This window comes from Bradysia coprophila, unplaced genomic scaffold (genome assembly GCF_014529535.1).
Source record: "Bradysia coprophila strain Holo2 unplaced genomic scaffold, BU_Bcop_v1 contig_232, whole genome shotgun sequence".
In the NCBI taxonomy this organism is placed as follows: domain Eukaryota; kingdom Metazoa; phylum Arthropoda; class Insecta; order Diptera; family Sciaridae; genus Bradysia; species Bradysia coprophila.
Window position 1 is genome coordinate 8546370 of NW_023503493.1, and position 27268 is coordinate 8573637.

At 35.2% G+C, this 27268-nt stretch overlaps 1 protein-coding gene across 5 annotated transcripts in view; it reads left to right on the top strand.

Annotated features, from left to right (window-relative positions):
• The window catches only part of LOC119076402 (small conductance calcium-activated potassium channel protein), a 202916-nt gene that overhangs the window by 57328 nt on the left and 118320 nt on the right, over nt 1-27268 (top strand). For 4 of the 5 annotated variants that reach the window (XM_037183121.1, XM_037183129.1, XM_037183120.1 and 1 more), the window contains exon 3: nt 15044-15863. In XM_037183121.1, coding sequence (XP_037039016.1) covers nt 15057-15863 — 807 coding nt within the window. In that variant the 5' untranslated portion in view covers nt 15044-15056. The remainder of the gene's footprint in view (nt 1-15043; nt 15864-27268) is intronic. The other variant, XM_037183123.1, reaches the window with a different exon arrangement.

Here is a 27268-nt window from a genome sequence, read left to right on the forward strand (position 1 = left end):
GTGGGAAAACACTTTGTTTGTGTTTTCAAAAATTGTGTGGTGAAATTGATGCTTTCCCTTTCGTGGAGAAAAACGGTAAATCACACCTCGCACAAACAGAAAACGTTGTGTTCACAACTGGAATAAAACAGGAAGTTCCAACAAGAGCAATGTTTACGACCAGAGCGAAGCGAGATATTTTCCAATGGATTCAAATGAACATTTTTCTTAAAAAAGGGAACAATTCTGACTAAAGACTAAGTGAATATTATGTATAAGCTACTACTTAAAAACACACTTATCTGTGTAATATAATCGAGAAGCGTTAATGAACTCCGAACCGTCTAGTCAGCTACGACCCTGTCCAAAGACTCCCCCAATCGTGTGATAAGATTTTCAGATTTTGTAAAAGATTAAAAGTTTTGATATTCAAATTATTTTCCATATCCCATAAAAGCGAACAGATATTTCCACTAAGGTATACTCGTATACCTCGTAAAAATATTTTTCCAGTCGAAAACCATTTGTATTGCTACCGATTCATTATAAATGCCATATCAGCTAGCAGCGATCAAAAATTAATCGATAACCTTTCCGTATACGAACGAAATTGTTTTGTGAACAAGCATCGAATAAAGCGCGCCGTTAAGTATATATAGCCAACAGAACAATAAATCTAGCAAGAAAATCGTATAGTTTTTTCTTATTTATTGATTTCAGTCACGTCATTTTAATTTCAGCTTCTTCTGACCGTTCCAATTTTTCATTTTACCACAAAATTTATTTTCGATTTAATGTCAATTAAAAGTATAAAAAATAGAAACGAGAAAGAGTTCACTGCTGTGTGTTGAAAGAAAATGTTTATTTTGAAAATGGAAAAGTTTTCGGTTTAGATGTTTAAACAGCATTGTCTATACAGTACGAAAAGAATAATAATCCTTTCACAAGCTCAGCACGAAGGACCACAGCAGAAACATTGTGTAAATTTTGTTTACTAAGTCTATGTAAGTCTTCGTGATTAACATCGTTAGTGAAATTATTCAACAAATTTTCAAGTTATAAATAGTGGGTATTGATGTAAGATTTATGTTAGGGGATGGGAAGCATATGGCTCCTTTTGTTGACATTAAACAATAGGCAAATACATCGAGTCTGTTATATCTTTTGATATTATTTATTTAAACAGTTCGGTAAAAAAATCTTGTACTTCACTAGTTTAACAATTCCATTTTACTATATATATGGCTCAAATGAATCTTCATTCCAACCTGAGAAATAATCCGAATAAAAAGTTTTCTCAAAACACTGTTGGGCCGCTATTGCTGTTAGAAAAATGGTATCGGGAGGTGGCGTTAAAATCGTTTTTTTTTTCAATAACTCAAACAGGAGAAATCTGATTAACTTCAAATTGTGTGCACTTGTGTAGTGCTCTACATGACCATATCAATTTTCACAGGAAAAAATTGGTAACATGACTAGCGATAAAAAGATGAAAAGTAGAGTTCTCGTATGAATTTTGTTGATCCGAGGCGTAGGCGAGGTCGATAAAAGCACGAAAACGAGACTTTACATTTTTACTTGAAACGGATTTTACATGCTGAGTGCGTCGAAAGTAGAGCTTGAAACATTTGAAAACGAGAATTTCTGCTAAAAAGTGACCATCGGGTACTTCGGTGACTCGCTCTCATGTGAATTCAGTTTTCTTGGTACAGTAAACTATTCCATAATGTAGATCAAGGTCCTAGGAGCATTTACCACACGTATCCAACCGACCATAAACTCGGCTGCTTCATAAAAGTCAACCAATTACGCATTTTATGTTAGAAGTAAAGTCAGGAAAATAATCGTTGGAAAGATGAGGTACCAAGAAACTCTGTAAATTAAATTTAAGGTGAAAGTGGTAAAAAACCGGTCGAAATTTCTTTGAAGTACTAGGTGACATTTTAGCCCTCCAGGGCAAGTTTTTATATTTTTAGGAAGTACCGAGCCTAAGCCATCCTATGGAACCCTAAACCGTCAGGTTTGCTGAGGCGCGCAGGCGTGATTAGTCAGAGAAAATTTTTCTTAATATAGTCACTGATGCCAGTACAGTCAACAGCTTTGATAGCTTATGTGATTGGCCTAGTCTAGCACTACAATCCACTAAAATTTGAACGAAGTAGACGACTTATTACCCCAGGCCCAGATAATCAGCCTGAAAAATTTCCATCTGAAAAAACAACCGATTTTTCAAACAACTCTACCACGAAAACGACAATTCCGAGAGAGACAAGATATACCTCGTTGAACTCGTAATTAAGCAAGAATTCGATGGGTACCATACTCGTCAAAAATCCGGATGGCAATGCTAGCCGATTGTTCGAAGATTTCGCGATATCACTCTTAAAAATCACTTTTGAAAAGTTCGCCCTTTTTCCACTCGATAGCTCAATTTGTAAGTTTTTTTTGTAAGTTGAAAATTGTATTGTTCACACTAGTTCCACTATGCCACACAAGATAAAAAATGAATTTCAATGTTTTTAGAATGTAACATTAAATCACCACTACATCTCATTTCGCCCCTACCTCTCCGAGTCAGAAAATATTTATGCAGTTTAAATGGTGCTAACAGCACAAAAAACAAACAAAAAGCCTAAATGAAATATTTTTCATAATAATAATGACAAATTGTTCGAATAAATGAAATGATTGCGTGTCGTGCTAATTAATTAAACGCACGTTTCTGGCTAAAATATCCCAATGCACTACAACATACAAACGGGGACGAAAATATTGTTCGACGACAAAAATATTAAAAGGAAAATGGTTTGTCGCCTCAAGTCACACAGAGATTGTAATGGGAAATGTCACCCCCGAAAAAAAAAAGAATTCAGTTGAAAGCTAAACTTATTATACGAAAAATCGCTTTGTTTGACTTTTGTTTCGTGTCATTAATCCATTTCAATGTTTAACGAAATGCTTTATTGTTAGATGTCTGTGTTACACAAGCACGACAATTACCTTATTTTACGATTGGAATTGTCGTTATGTAAACGTAAGGAAAACGGATTTACGTGCGTAGTACTTTGTTATGGATCTACATGGAAAAACGTTACCGAAATCGTTAATCTGTTGTTATGTACAAACATGATGTGAAAAACACATACAAAATCAGGTCAATGATCGAAAGATATGAACTGTTTAGAAACTGCAAAAGAACTTAAAACAAAATATCTAAATCTGTTACTTCTTTTGTTGAAGCTGGCGGCTTGTGCGTAAGATAAAATCTAGTACTTCATTTGTTTAATCATTCATTTGACAATCATCAGACCATATTAACCGCAGCTCATCACTTATTATCGTAGTTGCTGCCGATAACAGATTGTTACAAAAAAATCTGTCATCTCGAGGGGCGAAGTCATCAGATCTCTATTATCTCTTTTATTTATTAACTGAAAGTTAACGTTGTCTGCTTCAACGCTGTGCATGTATGTACGATCACTTGCATCGAAATGTTGTAGATAGAGTGAATGAAATAGACTGAAACAAAACTAAATTTTCTAATTTATTTACTTCGTTGATTTTTTTCGATCCGGTGCATTGTATTGCCTAGTCTCGAGTTCGATTTCCATATTTGTTTACCAAAATTGGTTATGAAAACACAAACCAAATCACAAATCAGTGTTACAAGCAATAAATTTTATAATTTTCAACTTTCGAGCTCCAACTATTTTCGTGACTGTAACTTGCTAAAACCGCCAGATTGATTTACCAAAGTAAACCACAACGCCGCCGGAAAATATATAGTTGCACAAAAGAAACTAAAGTGCAGAACGTAAATGAAGTCATTTACCTCTCCACGTTAAAATATGACTTAAACTAATTTGAAATTTTCATTCACTCGGTATTTCGCCTAGCATCCATTCGAAAGCCAATTTTGTGAGTGGCCGTAAAATCAACTTTTTACTTTGATCGAATTTTACTCTTGCAGAAAAGAAACACAAATAATAATTTGGATGGGTTATGGTCCTTATTACATGTTTGGAAACATATGTGATCAACGTGTTCAGACTGTGTACACACAGTGCATATAATCGGAAAAAATAGCTGCACTCCATTAAGTTGCCGAGTTTATATTTGCACAAAAGTCCAGTTTTTGTACGGCATGGTGTGGGTTTTTAAAAAATAAAGCCAAAGCCTCTGTGGCTTTGCCACAATATTGGAATTTTGTGTTTATTGTGAAATCAAATTTCGAATGGAAACAAGGGCACACAACCAGTAAAATATAAACTCGTTAGAATGGAATTGAAATACCCTAGCGAAATGGCGGAAAAAAAATGATTCACCTAACTGGCCGAGAAAAAATTCAATTTGGTAACATAATATCATGGCTGTATCGCATGGGGTATGGTAGTGGTATTGGTTGCAAACGAAGAATCAGAAGCGGAAGTGGTTATTGGTTATGTACGTACATAGATCGAACGTAATTAGAAATTAATCGAACGTAAGTTTTTCTTTTAATTTCAAAACATTTGATTGACCAGATGGTATTGCAATTGAAATCCAATTGCAATGTTAAAGCGTTCAGCTTAATATAGCTTTTTATTTATTGACTGTGAGTTGATTATGTTGAGCAGTCAATTCAGTAGATTAATAGAACACAATTAGGCGTCGCCTTGAAGAATTATTTTTGATGATACGTCTAGTTATGAATTACAGAGAAAGACGAGAAAGAGTCTGATATTTTAACTTTAAGTGATTTATTCAGGCAACTAGAAACTGCTCCTCAACAACCTCCTCATACTCAAAACCGTCTCAAAATATGGAAACTTCCTCCCAACTCAAAAGTTCTGTTCAGTTTAGATTTTTTGAGTCGTAGTTTTTGTAGGTCCTTCCGTTATACAGAAGTTAAATCCGGATCGTCTGCTATGTTCCAGTGTAGAGTAGAATTTAGAATGCAAATTTATTGAAATTTATTGAAGACATTTATTTGGATCGGCTTCAAAATACTTTTTATTCATTTTCATTGGCAATAAACGATACACCATCGAACAAAGAGCAGATTGAAGATCAATAATGCTCGAGTAGCGACATCTGTCCCATGCCCACACTTTTTCAGCTTTATATAAACTGTTATTATCAGAGCGAGAGTACCGAAGACTAGTTAATTATAACTTGCCTTGGGGTACTTGTCAAAATATTGCTTTCTCTTTCAACATGTTACGTTGAGAGCGAGAGGACCGAAGACCAGTCTATTATAAGTTGTCTGGGGGTACTTGTCAAAATATTTCTTTCCCTTTCATCATAACGCTATAGTGGATTATAATGACCAACCTTCGATACCTTTTAAAATTAAATGTGGTTCATACTATCGACTGGTTATGACGAGAGAAAAGGAAATATAATTCGGACCAGTTATTTTAACTTGCATTGAGGACGACAAAATTTATCAGAATCGATTCAATAACAACCCCATCAAGGTACGTTATAATTAACTGGTCTTCAGTACTCTCGCTCTGATCGAAGCGAGTTAAACTTAACTGAGGAGAGATATGCATGAACCGAAAACTTTTTATTTGGGAAATGTCTTTTTGTGATCTCGGGCGCTAAATTTTGTGAGGGAACTGGCTCAGTTTGAATTTGTATGCAACGGGATCAGTTGAAGTAAACTAATCGGAAATCTCTCCCCGTTAACGCCCTGAGTCGATTTTATTATGGAGAAATTTTTTCTTTAAATGTAAACTTTCGCTTGAAATCGGCCCCATAAAAACCCTAACGATCGTCAGTGTTTCTATATTAATCCTGCAGTAACGCTTTTTCTTACAATGATTTCTCTGTAACAAAACCAATTGAAATTGCATTTGGCAAAGTCTTTGTCGAATGCGAAACAAACGGATACAGACTGTAAATTATGTGAATTTGCGTTTTGCATTTTATGCAAATCGAATCAACATTGTTAGCGTAAACATAAAATATAACTTCGTACGTTCATGGCATCGCATTCAATGAAGCATACTAAACCGTACATGGTATAATACAATCTAAATTGTTCTATCACAGAACATTTATATGCCTTGGAAGTTCTTGTGCTTTGGAAATAATAGCTGAAATGCGCAAAAATAATCACGAAGGAATCACATTGCCTGCCATTGTTTTCAATAAAGTTTGTCTGGAGGTTTTTGAACTATTTCAAAAATTGTGACGTGACCTATGGTGGAAAATCGGAAAATGTTATCGTCATGGCGGTGAACGTTTTGAGTAACAGGCAAAACTAGTGTTTGTTATATGGTGGTGGTGACTGTGGTGAATCCCATTCCGGGAAAATTAATTTCACCATACGAAATCAGACAATGTTATAAAGTTAAATAAAGCCTGCAGTCGTCTGGCTTCAATATGGTTTCAGAAGTTAATTATAACTTTGACTCAAAGTGTTACGCAAGTAAATGAAGTAGAAGAGCGGAATGCATTTTGGAATTTGCGTTGCAGTGATTAACTGCTTAGCTAATTGATAAATTAGTAAAATGGAAGAGGTGTTCAAGCCGTAGAATTACTGAAAATGAACGGGCGAGTATTCTTTAAAGCATTTCTGTGTTATGGAGACTTTTTTTTATTAAACAGGGAAAATGCATGTGGTTCGTCACAAATATTTTTGGACGACTAATTTTGTGTTTGTGTTTCCTTCTGATACCAACTGCCACTGTCATGAAGATCATAATATTAAGAGTCCATGAAAATATCAACAGATAAAAGCTCTTTTAACGCGAGCAAGGTTTTGCTTAGAATTACGTAGAGTAACTGTGCACTCTATTAGAGAACGCTAAATCTCCCACATATTTGTGTGTGGGATTTAGCGTTCAAAAAATCTGACGAATGGCCCTCTCAATAGATAATTCCTCTAGGTAGTCTACAAACACATTGTTGGGTAGAATCGGTATTCGACCCCTACCAAAGCACTGAACTAAGAACTTAAGGCCCGTCATTGGGAAATGACAGGACAGTTTCCCGAAAATGTATGGAAAATTTTATCACAAAAATTCACCGAAAAAATTCAAAGAAACTCACCTCTTATGCTTTCCATTGTATTCGGGCATAGTCTCTTTAGGTTGCCAAGGCATATTTGAACACTAATACACTTTTTACTCGATGCAAAAACAAAAAGTTTTTTTTTGTTTTGTCGCGACAAAAACACAGAAAATATTTCGACACAACTGTGACACTCCGCTACTATAAGTACTAGAATCAATGTTTGCTGTGTTCACTTCGGCGGTAAAATATTTTCATTCAAAAAAGTGTCGGACATTTAAAAACAATCATCAAACGGTTGACAAAGGGTAGCGTATACATTTAATAATGCTCATCGACCATTTTTTAAAGCTTTACGAGAGCTCAGCGGACATTCTCTCAACGATGGGAGAGCATTTATTAAAAATTTAGCCTCACGTAAGACTGCGCTGAGCGTAAATAAATGTTCGTTCCTCTTTAGTAAGCTAAGAAGACTTCGCGAAGTCTAATTATGCCACCTCTTTGAATAAAAATATCGGCTGAGTTCTAATAATTCTCCGCTGAGCTCTAATAATTCTTCGCTGAGCTTAACCAACCCCCGCTGAGCTCTAATAATTCTCCGCTAGGCTTCAGGAAGTGTCCGTTAGGTCTAAGGAAGTTTCAGGAAGGCTTATGGAGCGAATCGGACACTCAGCGGAGATCTGCCAAAGCTAAGTGGAGTCTTATTAAATCATAGCAACAATTATTAGGTATCCGCTGATGCTTATTGAGTGTTCGCTTAGCTTCATTGCCTTACTACAACGTGCTAAGGTCTGAGGGACTCTTACTGAAGCCTAGCGGAGAATTATTAGAACTCATTAGAGGTTTGTCAAAGCTCAGCGGAGAATTATTAGAGCTCAGCCGACATTTTTGTTCGAAGAGGTGGTATAATTAGACTCAGCGAAGTCTTGTTAGCTTACTAAAGAAGTGGGAGAGGTTACAATTTTAATAAATGTCTACCATTGTTGAAGTGTCGGACACTTTTTTGAACGAAAATATTTTACCGCCGAAGTGAACACAGCAAACATTCATTCTAGTCCTTATAATAGCGGAGTGTCACAGTTGTGTCGAAATATTTTCTGTGTTTTATCGCGACAAAACAAAAAACAAAATTTTGTTTTTGCATCGAGTAAAAAGTGTTTTAGTGTTTAAATATGCCTTGGGGACCTAAAGAGACGGTGCACGAATACAATGGAAAGCATCATGGGTGAGTTTCTTTGAATCTTTTCGGTGAATTTTTGTGATAAAATTGTCCATACATTTTCGGGAAACTGTCCTGTCATTTCCCAATGACGGCCCTTAAGGCTAGAACATATTTTTTAACGGAAAATCCGACTCTCTTATCATGTGACGCAGAACCGCCGATATAGGACCGATTTAAAAAATAATTGCCGTTCCATAGTCCTGAGGGCATGTGCTACACGATGGCATTTATTTGACTAAAATCCGTCGAGTAAAAAATTAATTATTTTTCTGATAACATCAGTTTTGTTGCAGCGACATCTTTCAGTGAGATAGTGAATCGTTCTCTATAGGTAGAGTTTTGATTGAATAGAGAAAAGAGAAGTCAAGCCGTAATCTCTCTCCCGCTCAGTCAACAAAATCAATCAAATATTTTCCAGTCGCACTGTGCGATAGCAAATGACATGAAAATTTCTTTGAAAACGGATTTTTTTTCCAACTATTGGAAACGCTAATGGAAAGGGCTAGTTTGACAGATTCACTGCAAAAAGATTAAATTCTGACTGTAAAGGTTATAATTAAACAAATCACAATGTGTAGCGCATGAACTCATGAGTCCGGTAAACTAATTGTTTTCTCAATCGGACCAATATGTGCCGAGCGATAAGCATTTGAAAATGTGATGATGTCAACGTCTTGTCGTGTTTTCGTTTGGATTTTCTGTTCAGAAAATCTGACGTTCCCTATTTCATAAAACTTTTGCTACACAAATCCTGGTCGACGCAACATCAGCAATCCCTGCCATTTCTTTTATAAGCAACTTACTTACTTCATGAGCAGAGTTGCGTCATAAAAATCTAACAATTTTCGTGCATACCAACTTTACGCATAAATAAAAACATGAAAAATAGAATTGAAAAATCGCTTCACATAAAACGTTTTGCTCCATGAAAGTCATCAAGACCGTAACACGTTTTCAACATAATCGTTACATTACCCTTCAGTACATATTTTTATGACACGGGAGGATTTTACACAGACATTTCCTTAGTCATCATTTTCCTATAATATTAATCGCTTTAAAAACGTACACCGGAAGAAGACTAGCGCACGGCTTAAATGCGAACTGGGACACATTTTAAGAAAACGAAATAAACATTTCGTTTGCGGTTCATTCAGTTTTATTGAAATGGTTTTAACATTTTAGAGTCTAAATATGATGATGACACGATGACTGTCGGTATGAAATACCTAAGTAGAAATTTTATTTACGTAACCATCATTCAGCCACGGAACACGGGACTTCTGTTCTAAGTTTTCTCTTTTAATTTTGTTTTTTTGAAATAAACGTTTCAATAATATCAAGTCCCTAATATCCATCCATATAAGAGCCTATAGTTAAATGTAAGCTTTTAAGAGGATAATTTTATTGAAGACGAGGATAAAAAAGAGCTTATATCGAGAGCGACATTGACAAATTGTGTCGACAGACGGAGGGATTATTTTAAGTTTTTTTTTTGTTCGCGCTATTGTGTGTGTGAAGTAAAACCAGAGTTTATACCAGTTTAAGGCGAACGTGGAAGTAGTCAGACCTGATAGACTTAATTTGGTAGAAGGATCTGTAGGATAAAGCGCGCTGTTTGGAATACATTGTGAGAAAGTGGAAACCAATTTTTGATATATTTTTTTGCAGCCGCTTCGCACTGGTTTCGTCTCATTATAGCGATAAATTAAAGAGAAGTGATTAGTTATATGTTGCGGTAACCAATCCATGGCCTTTTCTTGGGAATTTAATTTCTAAAAATATTTGAAAATTCGGAAAAATTCCGAAAAAAAACTCTTCCGAATTCCGAATTCAAATTCCCAATACTAAGCCTCGAGCCAATCAGTGTGCACAACGTACGAAATATTTCAGATTCGTATTTTCCCTGCTTAAACAACTATGATAGTTGACATCGCACAAATGTTTGTTGTTTGCTCTATTAAGCATTCGTTTAGCTAAATATTTATATGTACAACAAAATAGCCGCAACGACCGTCAATGCACGTTCACATTATTGTGTCGTACATTTCAATTTTGTTCACGTTAAAACTTCATCACCGAACAAATAAATCGAACACCTGCGGTAACCCGAACGTAATTTCTATTCGAATTTCGGAAATTACATTTTACATTTTTGAAATATCACCACCAGCCAAATTAAATTCATTTACTGTTGTCATCAATTCAATACATTTTGTGGTTATTCTGTGGATGATTTTCCCTGTGGCTTTGCAATTTTCGCTCAACAATGCTATTCTCCGATCATCGAACTCATTGCTTGTCACGTACACCAGACGAAGATAGCTTAGAAACCTTCTTCGTTTTACTGTTTTTCAGTCCACATTTATAATCCACCTAGCTACTAGGCCCCATCTTTTGGATGGGTCAGATCCCTTGACTGACTGACTAATTTTCTCAAGAAAATTTTTGTTATCTGAGCAAAAAAACCACTCTAAAAGTTATATAAAAGTACAAGGGTATGCGTCCAGTAGCAAAGTTTAGCTTAGAGATTCTTATTCCCTTTACTTAAATACCACATATTCTCAATCCACATAAAAACGTCGTTCATATCACGTACTTCAAAATGGCTCATACGTATTTTCAGTACTTAAGAGGCATCGATGCTTTGCTGAAAAGTATACATTTTGGTGATTTTTAAATACTATCTTTTGATGATATCTTTCCACCAGAATCATTTTTCAAGTATGTACGACTGCAATAACGACCACGAATTGTTAGCTTTCAACATAAAACAGATTAGGTTGTAGCAATACTCTCTCTAGCAACCAAACTCTCAATTCTCTGTGTCAAATTCACACCTTATTTCTTTGTATTTTACAAACACTATTCTACATTTTGACTAACTACGCTGTAATTTACATGTAAAAGCTACTTGATTCTTTTACCACCTTAATAAAAGTAGTTTGTTTGCTAGAGAGGGTATTGATTGTAGCAGTTTGACCAACCATGAGAAAACTAAGCAGCGTATGAAAATTTCGTTACACTCACTTTTTTTAGAGCTGGTAAAGTTTTTTTTTTAATAAAAACATGGAAGAATGAGACCATGTTTTGACACCTTTTATTGGTATGCTATAGTACAATGGTAACTTATATGTTAATTTATTACTATTGATGACAATTTTTCCAACTGTCTCTCTGTGAGAGACACCCAGCCGAACGTGTGCGAGCTTTTCCATTATATTGATTAATACTACAATTTTAGCTAACCACCGATGCCTCTTAAGCTTTATTGTCTGCTAACAGACCCTAGAAAGGAGCGAATTTCTCAATGGAACTCGTGTGATTACGGCCCTCGCTTCGCTCTGGACGCAAAGTTCACACTCGTCCAAACTTTAATTTTTTTCTTATCATCGATACCAAGATATTACACAAATTTTTTTTTTTGAATAAATCCTAAAATATTATTCCAGTATTTCTTTTTTAGTATTTATAATTTTCTTTTATGGAAAACCATTAAGAATTACTCAACTTAAACACGATAATATAACGGGACGATACAAAAATTCTTTTGGGAATATCTCTCAGATCCCCCGACCGTTATGTTATAGCCCATCTTTGAACTTATCCTCGGGAATGGAATTCCCCGTCTAATAAAAAAAGTTTTTGAAATCCGTTGAGGATTACGTGAAGTTATCGTGTTATCTAGGAACGAGACAAAAATTCTTTTGTAAATATCTCTAAGATCACCCGTCCGTTATGACCCATCTTCGAACTTAACCTCAGCAATTTAATTCGCTGTCGATTAAAAAAAAAACATTTTAAAAATCCATAGAAAACTACTCGAGTTATCGTGGAATCAAGCGACAAGACAAAAATTATTTTGAGAATATCTCTAAGATCACCCGTCTGTTATAGTCCATCTTCGAACTTAACCTCAGGAATTCAATTCCCCGTCGATTAAAACAAAGTTTTTGGAAATCCGTTGACAATTACTTAAGTTATCGTGTTATCAAGAAACAAGACAAAAATTCTTTTGGGAATATCTCTAAGATCACCCGTCCGTTACGAACCAACTTCGAACTTAACCTCATCAATTTAATTCGCTGTCGATTAATAAAAAGTCTTTGGAAATCCATCGAACACTACTCGAGATATCGTGGAATCAAGCGACAAGACAAAAATACTTTTGGGAATATCTCTAAGATCACCCATCCATTACGATCCATCTTCGAACTTAACCCGAGGAATTTAATTCCCCGTGAAATAAAAAAAAAGTTTTTGGAAATCCGTTGAAAACTACTCGAGTTATCGTGTTATCAAGGGACGAGACAAGAATTCTTTTGGGAATATCTCTAAGATCACCCGACCGTCAATTCCCCGTCGATTAAAAAAAAGTTTTTGGAAATCCGTTGAGAATTAGTCAAGTTATCGTGTTATCAAGGAATCATCAAAGTGTGACAAACATTTTCTATATTTAAGGTTTTTGGTCATACATTCATGCATTTTCAATCATATTAGTAAACATTGTGTGACAAACATTTTAGGGTGTTTATCATCCATAAGACCCATGACTTTCAGTCAAGGGAATAATCTGTTGACAATACTTTGTTTCGAAAAACTCTATTTTGGCAACAAGTGACGAAAAGTAGGACTTTCCATTGCCTTTATTGCGAAAAACGTTGTATATAACTAGTGCCTAAAAAAGCATTTATCACTCGGTTGTATAAATAACTATTTAGTAAGCAAATGTTCTCATGTGAAGTCAATAACATATATCTTTTTCATTACAATCTTGTTATGTTCTCGTATAAACAAATGGAGCTCCTTATTCTTTAGGGTCGTACAATCCATACATGTCAAATGAGTCTTTAACAATATTTTAATACATGTGCGACGGTGTATTTTGTGGGCTAGCAAAATTTTCCTGTAACATACGGCTATTCATCTGTTATCGATAACGACTACAAAAATAATGACAAACTCTGGATAATATGGTCCTTTATGTAGTCAAATGGATGTTTTAAAAAATCGAAGTACAAGATTTGCAATCAACAGATTCAAAATACTTTGATCGATGGAAGTAATAGACCCGATAATAATACTGGTCATATGCTTGCCGTCTGTGATAGGTTAAAAATGAATCTTCATCGATGTCATCTGTGACTCGAGTGGCCAAAAATGCTAACAATTTTGGTAAGACGGTGTTATTTACCCCATCCAACCCCGCATTCGTTAATAGCAAACACAACTGTGCACGAATGTTTCTTTTTTTAAATCTCAGAGCGACAAAGGTCAAAAAACCTATTGACACCCAATGCTAAGCGTAAATTGGACACATGGCGATTTCCATAAAAATTTACTGGAAAAAGTAAATGTACAGAGTCAAATGAAGAGAAACATTTTAATTAAAAGTATCACTGGCAAATGTTATGGGTTAAAAACACTGAGCAATATCAACCGCATCACCAATGAATTTACATTTTCCACACGAAAAGTACTGTTTGGTTAGAGATGTATATATGCCATGCTTAGCTTATACCAGATTTATACATTTACGTATGTACATAGTAAATTAGGTAGAGTCATGCAAAAATTGCATATTAGATTATGCTCTATAAATAAACAAACATGCGCTTCATCCGAATTTCATGATTTCATTTTGCAAATCACATAAATGATCATGTACATATCATGGGGTGCCAGGGTATATATAATAATCTCCGACTCTTTTTTAAATAATTATTCCTCTAATCAGAAGTTCATGACGAGTTATATAAATGCTAGCTTTAACTACCAACACATTTAATATTAATGTGATTATAATATTTGATATCCAACTAGGAAATATGCCAAGCTTACAGTGTATGGTTATCCGAATAATAGTTAAGCTTGTTCAACCGTCACTTCCTCATTGTTAGATTTGTTTCCCAATGGTATTAAAATGTTGTCAGTCATCCGCTAGCGAGGGGGAATCTACTAGGTAAAAGTCAAGGTATATATAGTGCGGAGGTAATGCTATTCAGATGCGCGGTCGAGCATTAAACTATGATTTACTTGGGTTTTACAAAATGTTGTGCTCATCTCAACACAGATGGGTAGAGAGAAACTTGTTGTTTTTAATGAAAGGAAGAGACGGTGTATGTATCGAACTTTCGTGGCACCGCACATCTGATTCGGTTATACATGACAGTACCTCTCCACTATGTATTTACCTTGGGCATGGGCATTAACTCTACACTATGTATCTACCTTGGTAAAAGTCCCACAAATGTCAATTCTAAATTCCCAAGGTAAAGGTATAACAAACATTTAGCCAAATTATAATCGCAGCAGCATGAAAGTTCGATGCAAACGCCATCTCTCCCTTTCATTAAAAACAACACTTAGTCAAGGATGTATGCTCGGCCGAGCGTCTGAAAGGTAAAGAAATGATTAAAATGATCTTTTCGGTGGTCTCAGTCTCAAGTACCGAATCTTGTACTTCTTTTTTCTGAAATTTTACTAAAAATTGCATTATTTTAGAGGACATTAATTAGCTTGAGCTAATCGCTTATTGTTATCATCGTTGTCGATAACTAAGCCGTTTCTAAAAGTTCTTAACTTATTTGTCCTCGGCACATGACTAATTCCTCTCATGTGCTGCATAGAGGTCAGATTGATTCATGATGCGACGGATTATTTTCCATAATGTTGAATGAAGCTTATCACAATCCTGCAGAATTTGGTTACATTGTTTTTTCGTTAGTGTAAAGGGTTGCATTGACTTCTGAAATATCTTTCTCAATTTTCCATATCTCCATAAATAAGACATAGTGGATCGTCTCGTGTGTAATGAAGTAATTCCGCTTGCCATTTCAGAATATGATAAAAAATGTCTCACCAAAATGAAATCGAAGCAACAGCAAATTCCGGCTATGGCAGTGGTGACGAAACCACCGAAACGGCATCATTGCTGGTGCCAGCAACATCAAGCCATAACATAGCAGTTCCGGGCACATCACCGTTGTGCCAATCAAAAATGGCCTCGATAAATGGGCCCACATCCTCTAAACCGGTGCTGATGCGCCAAGATCGAACATCTACATATTTGACCAGTCCAAATTTGTCACAAACGCACGGCTGTTCCGAAGAAAGTGGACCCAGCATAGAGGACAGTGAATCGAATCCAATTGTAACATCAATAACCGACATCGACGTACAATATCGTCTCGAAACGCCAGTCATATCCATATCGAATGCCGGTCGCAGTGGACATCGCAGCTCGGTGAGTGGATATAATCAACTATCACCGCACATGAGATGTCGTGCTTGTCGAAGCTGTGAACGACGTGCCTCCACTACCCCTGTGTCTTCATTTCATTTAGCGAGATCCATTTCAAGAGAGAGTGTGCGCAGTAATGCCGTTCGTCTTTCACCAATTTCACCAAACATGCAATATAAGCACATACCACCACCCGTTCTAATAACCGGTTCACCAACGTCTGGTTCTCGCATTATACGACAGAGTTCGCAACCGGAGGCGAGTAGCATTTGTTGCGGCAGTCATAGTAATGCATGCATTCATTCGCAAACAGCACCAAGTGTTTCGTTACGGCAATTGCGGGAACCGAGCGAAGGTATTGCAGGAATAGCAGCCGATTCGTTGCGAATAAATGGTGCGATGAGACCGTTTAAGCAGGTAAATATCAATATTTGAATGAAAATGTTTTCAGTTTTGTTGTGGTGTGGTTTGAATGAAAGATACATGTTCGATATATGGGGGATTGCGTGTGTGTATTGGATAACGGACGGGTTTGTATCCATCTATCTTCAGGTCATCACATATTAAAACTGTTTTTCTTGAGTATCTTTCCTGTTTTTTTTTCTATATTCGTCTTCTACCCTTTACGACTCAATGTTTTCGATACATATTCGTAAAATATTGACTGACTTATGTTGTATACACGAACTCGTAATCCCACGTGGCTACACTATAAATGTGATATCAATCTTTTACTTTCCGTATATTATATATTCCGTGTTATGATGATGTTATATGTGTCTGTTGTTTCTCTCCTTTCTTTTTTTTTTTGTTGTTGTTATCATTCTCCCTTAATGTACGTACATACACTCAGTCAAAGTTCGTATAATTTTTATTAAATAAAAGGGATTGGGATATCAAGTATGGCACGGAGGAAAATCTGAAGTTTAATTGGAATCGTTTTTTATAGACATTCCTGGTTCTTGAAGGTTTTTTTTTTTTTAAATTTAAAACTCAGTACTGTTGTGCTTAACCAAAATACCGAAACTAAATTAGTTGCCGACTTGATAGTTCTGAGCTTTAAGCTCTCTAGAGATTTAGAATAAAATTTTTAACATCCAAAGACAAGTAAGCCCTGTGTATGTTCTTTAAAAATGATGAGCAATCGATCTTCATTATTTTGTCGCAATGACGTCCACTTTATTCAGTGCTGCCAGCAGATTTTATTCATTAATGATTCGATAAATATGCGCAAAATATTCCCTTAATTTGGGGGTAGAATCCCACAATTGACTCAAGAAAACGAATATTAAAAGAGTTAATAAATGAATGAACTCTGTTGGCAGCACTGAAAAAAATGAACGTAATTTATGGATGATACCCTAGATCTATTACTTCGTTTATGTATTGGTTACAAATTATTTTACTTCATTACTTTCATCATACATTTAGCTATGTAAAGGAACCACAACCAGAGGCTACCGCTTATTTTGGTCGTCGTTGTCGACTAGAGATGACTAGCAGTTGCTAAAATAGATGATTTCTAGAAGTTGTCGAATGTTTCTCGTAATATTCCTGACTTCTCTAAAACTGATGGCTCATGGCAGTGCTTAAAAAACTATTTTTGAGCGGTTTTTGGGGTGCCGTACTGTGATTTCATCAGCCTCTGAATATTTTCTACGTTCATGCTAGTAGCAGCGCGTGATTTCAATTCGAAAATTCTGAAAAATCTTCAAAAATCAATTGTTTGCCGTTTCACGTATTAGACCTGCAGTTCCTAGTACTGTATAGTACTAGTACTAGTACTAGTACTATCTTAGGTAGTTTATATTGCAAGACGAGGCAAAATTTCGGTTTGTTTTATTCTTCGACGTGACTATAACGACACACATGTTAATGAAATGGAGCAATCTATCGAGTTTTTAATGAGCCACTATTCTATCAAGGTCATGCATAAAAGGAATTGAACAACACCCAAAAAAAATGAGATTTTGGATGTACATTAAAATCGCCCAATTTTAACGAGTAACTCGTAGAAAGTACGTTTCAAATGTACAATTTACGGATGAGTAAACCATTGGTCTTATCGTGTTTTTGGGAGTTTTATCCGTACATCGATGTACACTTGATCCACTTGATCCTTACACTGCTGTACGATTAATCCTTACTTATAAGGTGACAATTGTGATTTCTATATTTGACACGTGAGACGCCTACGACACTGTATATCCTCAAACAAGTTAATTTTGATGTGGTTAGGCAATGCATAGATTTGTTAAGTAATAGTAGATTACATTGGATGCTGCGGAGGTAGTTCATTTCATGAGGGATCAATTTTGTGATACGAGCCGAACTCACAAGTGTGGTTATAAGCAACAAGCTTTGGAAACAGTTATTTTGACAAGTGGAGAGTTTGCATATCCGAGCCGAAGGCATATTTAGTTGGGATTAGTTGGGATTAGTTGGGAAAAATTCAATTGCAGAATAAAGCTTTATTAAAATTTAAAAAAATCGACAAACATTTTGATAATTAGAAACGGAAACTTAAAAAACACAACCATGTTACTGGCCCAATAAATGGTTCACTATGCTTTTCAACCGTACATTATAAGCTGTTCGAAATTACATTCACTCTTCTCAGCAGCCTGTTAGTTCAGCTAGTACGTCTGAGCCTGACAAGTAAGAGGTGGCGGGTTCAAATCCAGTGCACAGTTTTTATTTTATTTTTTTGCTTGTTTTCTCGTCAGAAGCCATCAATGTAGATGATGTGATATGATTACGAATCATGAATTAAGTTGCTTTTATTCTAAAATAAACATTTAAACGTCATTGCCTGTCGGACATTTACTGTACGTTTTTAATGTACATAGTGTACGGATAAGTAAACCATTGGTCTTATCGTGTTTTTGGGCGATTGAAACGTAGAACTTTTTTTTGGGTGAATTAGTAAGAAATTGGAGGCCACTGAGTAAGTCGTTTCATAAAAATACGAAGAACAGCATACCATTTTGCAGAAGAACAACTCTAGCGAATCATAGTTGAAAATGAAATTTCAATTAACGTGGTATCTCGTGTACTGTCTGTGGTGAAATTTTGAAGGTTTGAAACACTGCAAGGCCGAAGAAATTAAACGAATTCTGTCCTAAAAAAATGTATATAAATCCGAAACGAACCTCTTGCCTCTCATATTCTATCTCCATATTTTCCTCTGTGTACCTGAACGTGCACACATACATTGTGACGCAAAAATATTTTGGACAACTGGATAAAACACTCCCTAAAACTTAGTATATATTCTATATACACGAAAGCTTTTAAGCGCAATGTGCGTATTGATTTAAAATTTTATTGAACGTGTGTAGTATGAAGGATGTTCTATACTGCGTAATAATAATAAACAATTTTGGGTTGTTTACACATGAAAGGGTTCTTTTATCACTCTATGGGGGAAGATGAATGAAAATTGGTATACTTAACTCCGATAGGCATGTATATCAGTATCCACTTTTGCCGTAATACGGAAATTTTGTTTTCTTTATTCAATGTTTAGCGGCAGAAGATTGATTTGTTCAGCATTCGCCATCATTTTGATATTTTGCCTACTATATTTAGACGTGCATATTTGATAGAGTATAGCCCCAGGGAGAGGGGAGAACGACATAGTATATTGGAGACTCAAATTTTCGATGAATATTCAGAGAAACTCTTTCCTGTAATCTATTTCTAAGAGGTACTTGTTGATACCGTCATATCAAACGTTTCACGTGTTTCCCGCAACCCCCTGATACTTCCACTTTTCAATAAAGTGTGCTTAAATGCGGTTAACGATATATTCAAGTAAATCACAACTCAATCCATCTCTATTCGATTCGTGGACTAAGAAAACCACATGCCTGAAGAAGAATTGAAACACGTCAAGAAAATACATCAAATAACCGTGCAATAGTACATTTTCTACCTTGGTGTATATTTCGAGAATAACTTCGTATGTACAATTGTATATAACGAGCGCCAGCGAGTGTACATACAATTGTACATAAGAAGTGATTCGAGAAATATACACCAAGGTAGAACAATGTTTTATCTCCTGCAAGCTGATATTTCATACATTAGCGAAATAACCACAAAAATTTGGATTTAAAATTAATTAATTAAGCATGTTGTTTTAAAACGCGTTCACAACAAAAAAAAACATCATACAGAGAATCCTTTATTTACTTACTCACACACATATACTATCCACCTCAACATTTCGTTCAAATCACATCATTCCGACTACTCTGATTATTTGATCGATGTAGAAGTGACTAACGAACCACTACCGACACCAATTGCATCGCGTTATGTGATTTGTTGGCGTAGTGGTCAGCACGTTTGGTTGATATGCTGCTAGTCCCGTGTTCGCTCCCGCGTTCGGCGATTTTTTTTTTTCAAATATGTAGATGGAAAGTAAATTTACCCTAGGTGGGTTATGTGTGAATTATCCAATCGTATAGGCTGTGGTTATGTATGTGTTTGTGTTTATATGCAGAAACGCGTAATGTATGAAATATCAGCTTGCAGGAGATAAATGTAATTTCTGTCAGTAATACCATGTTCTTGACAAACAAACTTCCGCATTCCCAGGACTTTTTCTTCCAGCTTTATATGGCCGAAAATAAGCTTTTTCACACATGCAGTAAGTAAAACATTAACCAGTGTTTGGATATAAAGTTCAATTTGGTCGGACATGCCAAAGTGTGTCTTACTTTAATTCATCATTCAGATCACAGACACTTTCCGAAAATTGAAATTCGGTTATCCCAAGTAAAGACAGTGTGTGACCATTTCACAGCGACAACTATTCAACCTACCAAACCTGTAAAAAAGTAATCGAATTTGCTTTTAAATCGATTTAGTGGGGATGTGTGAACTTTCGTTTAAAAACTGACAAATTTTGTGTTATGGGTTCAGGTGGGTTTTTTTTTTAAATTTCACGCTCCAGCATGTACGTACATCACAGTGTGTATGATGGCGACAAATTGGTTGATTGATTGATCTTTGCGTGATATGGTAAAGTAAATTGGATTCATTTGAATTAATCAAAGACCCTTGAAGGGTAAAAGTGGCGCAAGTGTCTGCATAACTTCCAAAACAAATTATATCGTGAAAGGTATGCAGCTACGGTACGCAAAAATTTAACTTCATTTGAAAACATAATTTTGAAAGATGACTTTCAAAACTCTGATAAATGTAGTAGACCTATAGATTGTTGATTAAGAATAGTGAAAAATCACCCACTCAAAAGTTTTGAAATAAAGGAGCTTTTCGGAAAGAGCTCATTTTTGCCATCCAGAATTCTCGAAAATTCGTCCTATTTTTGGACCTTGCAAATACAAAAACTTAAAATAGTTTTAACTTCTGCTTCCACTGCTTTCTATTACTGCATGGAGAATTGAAATACCGAGGGGTAACCGACTGGCTGAAATGGTGGCAAATCAAATACTAATTCCTTTTAAGTACTTTCAATTCCTTTTATTACTTCAATTACCGAATTAACATCAATACTTGCTGGATTCGCCATTCAATTCCTATAATTCCAATTAATTTCTACAATTCCACGAATTTTCGAAATAATTCCACGATATTTTCCGTTATTATTCGATTTCATTGCGACATATTTTCTTGTAGGAAATACAGTCGAAGGCAGTCAATTTTCAGCATAAATTAGCTTCAGCTGTTTTTCAGCTGATCCATACAAACAATCAGCACCGTTTATACGTCTTTATATGGTTTTACCACTATCATGCGCGTGCGTGTAGCAGCTTCAACCGTATAAACAAGTATAAATCGTTTTGATTGTATGTGTGGATCAGCTGAAAAACAGCTGAAGCAAATTTATGCTGAAAATTGACTGCCTTTGACTGTAGTTGGTGACTCACCATAAATATATTTGTCAAATAGAATCTAAAGTTAAAGGAGCGTTTTGTAATGAACAGATTATTTTGAAACGCTTTCGGCGAAACTGAAATTTGGAACAGCTATGTTGCAGCTTCCCGGATACTCCGGTAAATAATTGTAACTGATATTAATATAAGAAATTGATGGAGTTATAAGGAATTGAACAGAATTGACTGTGAATACGTAAAATTGATGGAATTAAAAGGAATTGACTGAAATTGACTGGAAATACGTGAAATTGATGGAATTATAAGTAATTGACTGGAAATACATTAATACATTGTGAGAGAATTGAAAGTAAATTAGACTAAATTTACTTTCAATTCCTTACAATTTTACGTATTTACAGCCAATTCCGTTCAATTCCTCATAATTCCATCAATTTCTCGTATTTCCATCAATTACAATTATTTACCGGATATTCCGGCAATTCCTTTAAGGGTGTGTAGTCAATTACCCGAGTTGGTAACCCCCCGTGAAATACCTTTCAAATGAGCGAACAAGCAAACTTTGGAACTGATTTGGCTCATCAAAACATTTTCAAAATCGGACTACAGCGAAACTTAACGTCACACTAAAACCACATCTTAACATTTTTGCAATTCTTGTATGGTTCGATGGTGGTATGGAGACGTCTAGATTGCGTTTATAGAATAAAAAGTAGGACCTTTGCAGAAGCATCTGTGGGATTTTTTCAACTGGTCCCAGAATACAAGTAAACTACCTTCGGCTACTAGCAAATTTTCAGAATATTTATCCACTTATATGCTAGTAAAAAAAAGGTTTTTAACGGATTTTGCATTCGGATGGGATAAGTAAAGTATTGTACCCGGTTTCATCCCCGACTTTAAAAAAATGTAAAATCGATGTACCCTAACCTTGGAGTATTGCCACTACCGACGCATTTTCTGTAGCCATTTGTCTTGTTGCAATTAATTTTATTAGCATTCCAAGCAATTGACAATGTGATTTTTCTTTTAAATTCAGATTTGTTTTGATAGTAAAAGTTGAGTTGTTCTATTGAAATGTTAAGTACTTATAAAAGTACAGGTCTGTATTTTTGCACACTTTACTACAAAAATCGTGTTTCAGTACAATTAAGTATAGTTACGTTCAAACTTGATCCATGTGTATGAAAGCTTTGTGAACAATTTTTCATTAGACCGAAACAGTCTCGTTCACCCAAAATCATATAAATACATCAGGAAAAATAGCATACACGTTATCAAGACAATAAATCTTAAATTTAAAATAAATTTTGTAATATATAATAATATCCGTTTCAAATGTTTCCGTTTAAAAAACTAAAACTAATCACGTGGACGAACCGTTTACTGAATAATCCACAGAGTGTAACTCTATTTAAAAAAAAACGAAATTGAAAATGTTGATCGTGGTATCGTTAAATGGGCATCTATAAAACAAGTTTTGCGCTCTTTCAAACCAATCAGTCAAAAAGATGAAGCCGATCGCTCAGCAAACTGTTTATGCAGTCGTTGCGGTAATAGCTTATTGCGCTTACATCGGATCCAGTGAGGCAGTGGTTGTATGTGTTATTTAAGATTTTCTTGGAATTTCGAAATGATATTACAGCTAACAAAATTATCTTAAAATCTTTTTTCTTTCTGGTTGGATTTCTTCCTTCAATTCCACTTACCAATTACATTGGTCTCGAATCACTAGATTTGGTTCTAAGTAAATACCGAGTCCACTTCATCAAAGTCTAAAAATCCAAATTATTCCGTTAAATTGGGCGATTCCGGCTTTTCGAGCTGCATCGTTTTAGTCTTCCGTCTGTAGTACGCCGATGCAGGAAATGTCTTATTAGAGATTTTTCAAAAATCAGAAATTCACCAATAAGCATACGATGTCTCCTGCGTCCGAAGTCAAGGGATGGAAGTGTGAAGAGATGCAGCCTAAGGAGCTGCGTACTTCCGGTCATTTAAAAAATGTTAAATAGCGATCAGGCCTCTTGAACATACGTTTGAGACCTTCGAGGAATGTGAAGATTTTCCAGAGCCAACTACATGAATATCAAGATTCATCAAGATTCAGGCAGTAGTCAACTTAGTGACTGAAAGTCCAATAAATTCGTGGTATATTGAATATTGGACGTCATTATTTCCATATGAGTGAGTCTTCATTTCCAAAACAAGCCCTTGTGCTCGTTTAAATTTATATTATTAAAAAAGGGTTTTTGATGTAGTTTTGCTAGGTGTAAAATTGTTTGAATTTTATTATGGGTTGAATGATCATTTTATCCATTTATTTCAACCCGCAGATAAATAAAGTCATCTTTAACAGAGTAGAATGCGTAAATTATCCGAATGCCAGCATAACGAACAAAAAATGTAAAGTAAACTTAATCAGCCGCGACAATCTTCGCGGAGACATCATTTTCGAAATAAAACGGAAATTCGCCACAATGTTCTGGCATTACGTCGTTTATTACCAATTCAGTTCGAACGAATATCGACCGTTTTTGATCAATGTATGGGACGATTTCTGTTCGTTTATGGAAGGCCGAAACAATATCATCATCGGTAAACTAATTGACGTTTTTCGCGAATATACCAATCTCAATCACACATGTCCGTATGAAAGCGGTTCGTATTTCATAAGATTCAACAACTTTTCGGTTAGTACTTTCAATCCAAATCAATTTGTGCCGGCTGGAAGATATCGCTTGGACGTCATCGTACATGAGATCTTCCAAGGTCCACCGATGGTAAAGCTCCGATTGTTCGGGAGTATTTCTGATCACAGAACCGAAATATTTTGAATTTACCAAAATTACTATGAAAATGCTTCAATCAAGTACCAACTTATACTTACAACATTTTCCTAGTAATTTTAGTAGAGTAAAGAATAGAGAAAGCATACCGTAGTTCTTCTCCTGGAGCTATTCTGTATTACATTTTTCGATTCGATAAATGAAATAAAGAAAGAAAGAAGTCAAAAAGTTGCTTTAAATGTGTTCCTAAATTTTTGTAAACATTTTTGTAGTAAAGGACTTGCGTCACGCCCGCCTACTAACGTGCGGGCACGATATCAATACAATAAAAAAAACTGAATTGAATATCCAATTTATTTGAAAGCCACCACCCTGAGAGTGGTGTTCCAAACATTACATTAAATTCAAAGTTACTGGAATCGGTTCTGGTCAAGATGAAGAGGCATATTTCGGCACAATTCGAAATTTGCTCTAACCTGTTACAGATGGCTACTCAAACATTTGAAATCAATCTGTTGAAAATGAAGTAGCAGATCAGTAATAAATCTCATAAAACTTATAAAAGCTCATAAAACTTATTGACATATTTCTGTCCAAGCCAATTAGAATAGAATAGAACTAACATCCAAAATGTTTTACTTCTTCAGATCTAGCAGTCTTTACACCCAAAAAAAAAGTTCTACGTTTTAATCGCCCAAAAACACGATAAGACCAATGGTTTACTCATCCGTACACCATGTACATTTAAAACGTACAGTAAGTGTCATATAGACTTTGACGTTTATTTGTCAATTTAAAAATAGATCAAAGCTAATTAACGATTGGTAATGATACAATCATATCATATCATCTGTTTTTTAGTTTGGAAAAAGGATCACAAGCATAAATAATAAAAGAAAAAAAAAACAAGTTTAGCTGGATTTGAACCGGGTACCTCTCACACGTCAGGCTAAGACTTTCCTGCTGAGCTAACAGGCCGTTGAGATAATCAACGTGAATTTCGACCGGCTTCTAATTAACGGTTACAAAGTAAAGTAAATAATTGATTGGCACAGTGGTGCTTTTTTAGTTTCAGATTCGACGATTTTGTAAAAGTTTTATTTCGTTTTAAAATATTTCCCGACTTATATATCCAAAAAGTATAATTTCAAATCGAAGTTGGCAAAATCTTTTAAAAAATGACGTTCATGTTAAAAACTGACACGACAAAATTCATAACATCTTGTCAGTCATTAACATCACCTGCCAAATGACAGTCTTCCGCCATCAGCAAATAGTTTTTTCTACTTCCTACGTCTGTTGTGCTTCAAGCCTGTAGTCACATTTTAACCTAAGTGGGAATGGTAGGCAAACTAGCTGCAAATTTTACGAGCAACCTTACATTTATCAATCACCTTGATCGGCCTCATCAGATCAAAGTTAGGAATTCTTGATGCTGCCCTCTCCGTAATTTCGAATCAAACCCGCATCAGATTTTTTTTTAACATTTTCATTTAATTTTTTTTAATTCCACAAATAAAAATTATTGTTGTCTAAGAAAATAATTGCAAAAAAGATATCTGAGGAGCGGAATGAGGTCAAATTGGTTGAAATATAGAATTCACAATTGCAACTGTGACAGTTGAACTGTCACATGATAAGTACGGATTAAATGTACAACAATGTACGAATAAAGTGTACATCAACATACGGATAAAACCCCCAAAAACACGATAAGACCAATGGTTTACTCATCCGTAAATTGTACATCCAAAACGTACTTTCTACGGGTTACTCGTAGAAATTGGGCGATTTTAATGTACATCCAAAATTTTTTTGGGTGTACTATCAGTGGTAACCAAATGTTTGGTATTTTTCTTGATCGTGGTAAAGAAATTGTAAAAGTGGTGCTGCTCAATTTATCGATCCATTGAGAAAAACCACTCCTCCCAAGTCTTTAGTATATAAAGACGCACTAGACAGAACTCTTCATTTAGTTTTGACGTTGCTGTAGTTAACAATCAATGTTGTAAGACATCCTCGATTTTTTTCCGGAAAACACCACAACAGCGACATTTTGCAAAATTCTGAAGTTTATTATTGCTGTCGTCTTCAAAATCTACCTTATCCCAAAATATCACTAAAGTGATGAAGAAGTTTTTTAAATTCATTCATAAATTTCAACAACCCGATTTTTCTCGAATATGCGCCGCCAATTCCTTCCAAAAAATTTCTCAATTTTTTAGTTAATTTCAGGAATGTTTAGGTGTGAATTAGTATTCGGAACGGAAATGGAATCCTCTTGATCCTTAGGTGCATATAAATTTCAGTCATTTTTATTTTCACTGCATTTGATAGTAACAAATAACGAAATAGCTCCCATATGCTCCGCGGCTACTAAGAATCTGAGCGACACTCTATCATGACAACGTCTGAAAATATTCTATTTATGATTTGCAAATTCGTTAATTAACCGAAATTTATTGGCAGATCTTCCGAAATGATTATGTTGCACTGTTTGCATTCGCTCCAATATTTTTAGTTCATTTTATACCTAAGAATACATAACTGTGCCATTGTATAATTAGAAATTATAGTCTGTTTGACATCGAAAAGAAAGATTTTATTTTAACTTGGCTGAAATATTGATTTTGTTGTTGTCGTGCATTTTTCTCTCGACGTATCAATCAGAGTTTTCGAACAGAATTTTCATATCTACAAAATTGGCGTAAATCACTAACTTTTTTGAAAATTGTTTTAAACAAAAAATCGTCTCTGTCTTTCCATGTACATTTTGCATAATATATTATATTGTCAGTGCCAGCAAATGCAGTTGTGTTCCATCAAAACCAAAAATTTAAATATCGAAACTTTAGTTCTTATGCATATTCAAATATCTGTTTTTATCAATTTTAGTTTTCCGAGAATTAATTTGTAATGTTAATTTGCTGCATTCGGTTTTGTGGAAGTACGATATAGTTATCCAACGGCAATGTAATTTTTTGGTAACACATCAATCAAAATAGTTATTTATGCCACCGAGTAGTGTTGAAATATAGCGACTTCATCGCGTATTACCAACGTCGTTGTTTCTAATTATGAAAAAAAAAATTAGCGAATGTCATTGCAGAACTCGCCTCCGGCTCCGCAATCCGATTCCAGATTCACTTTAGGGTACTAGATGTGTAAT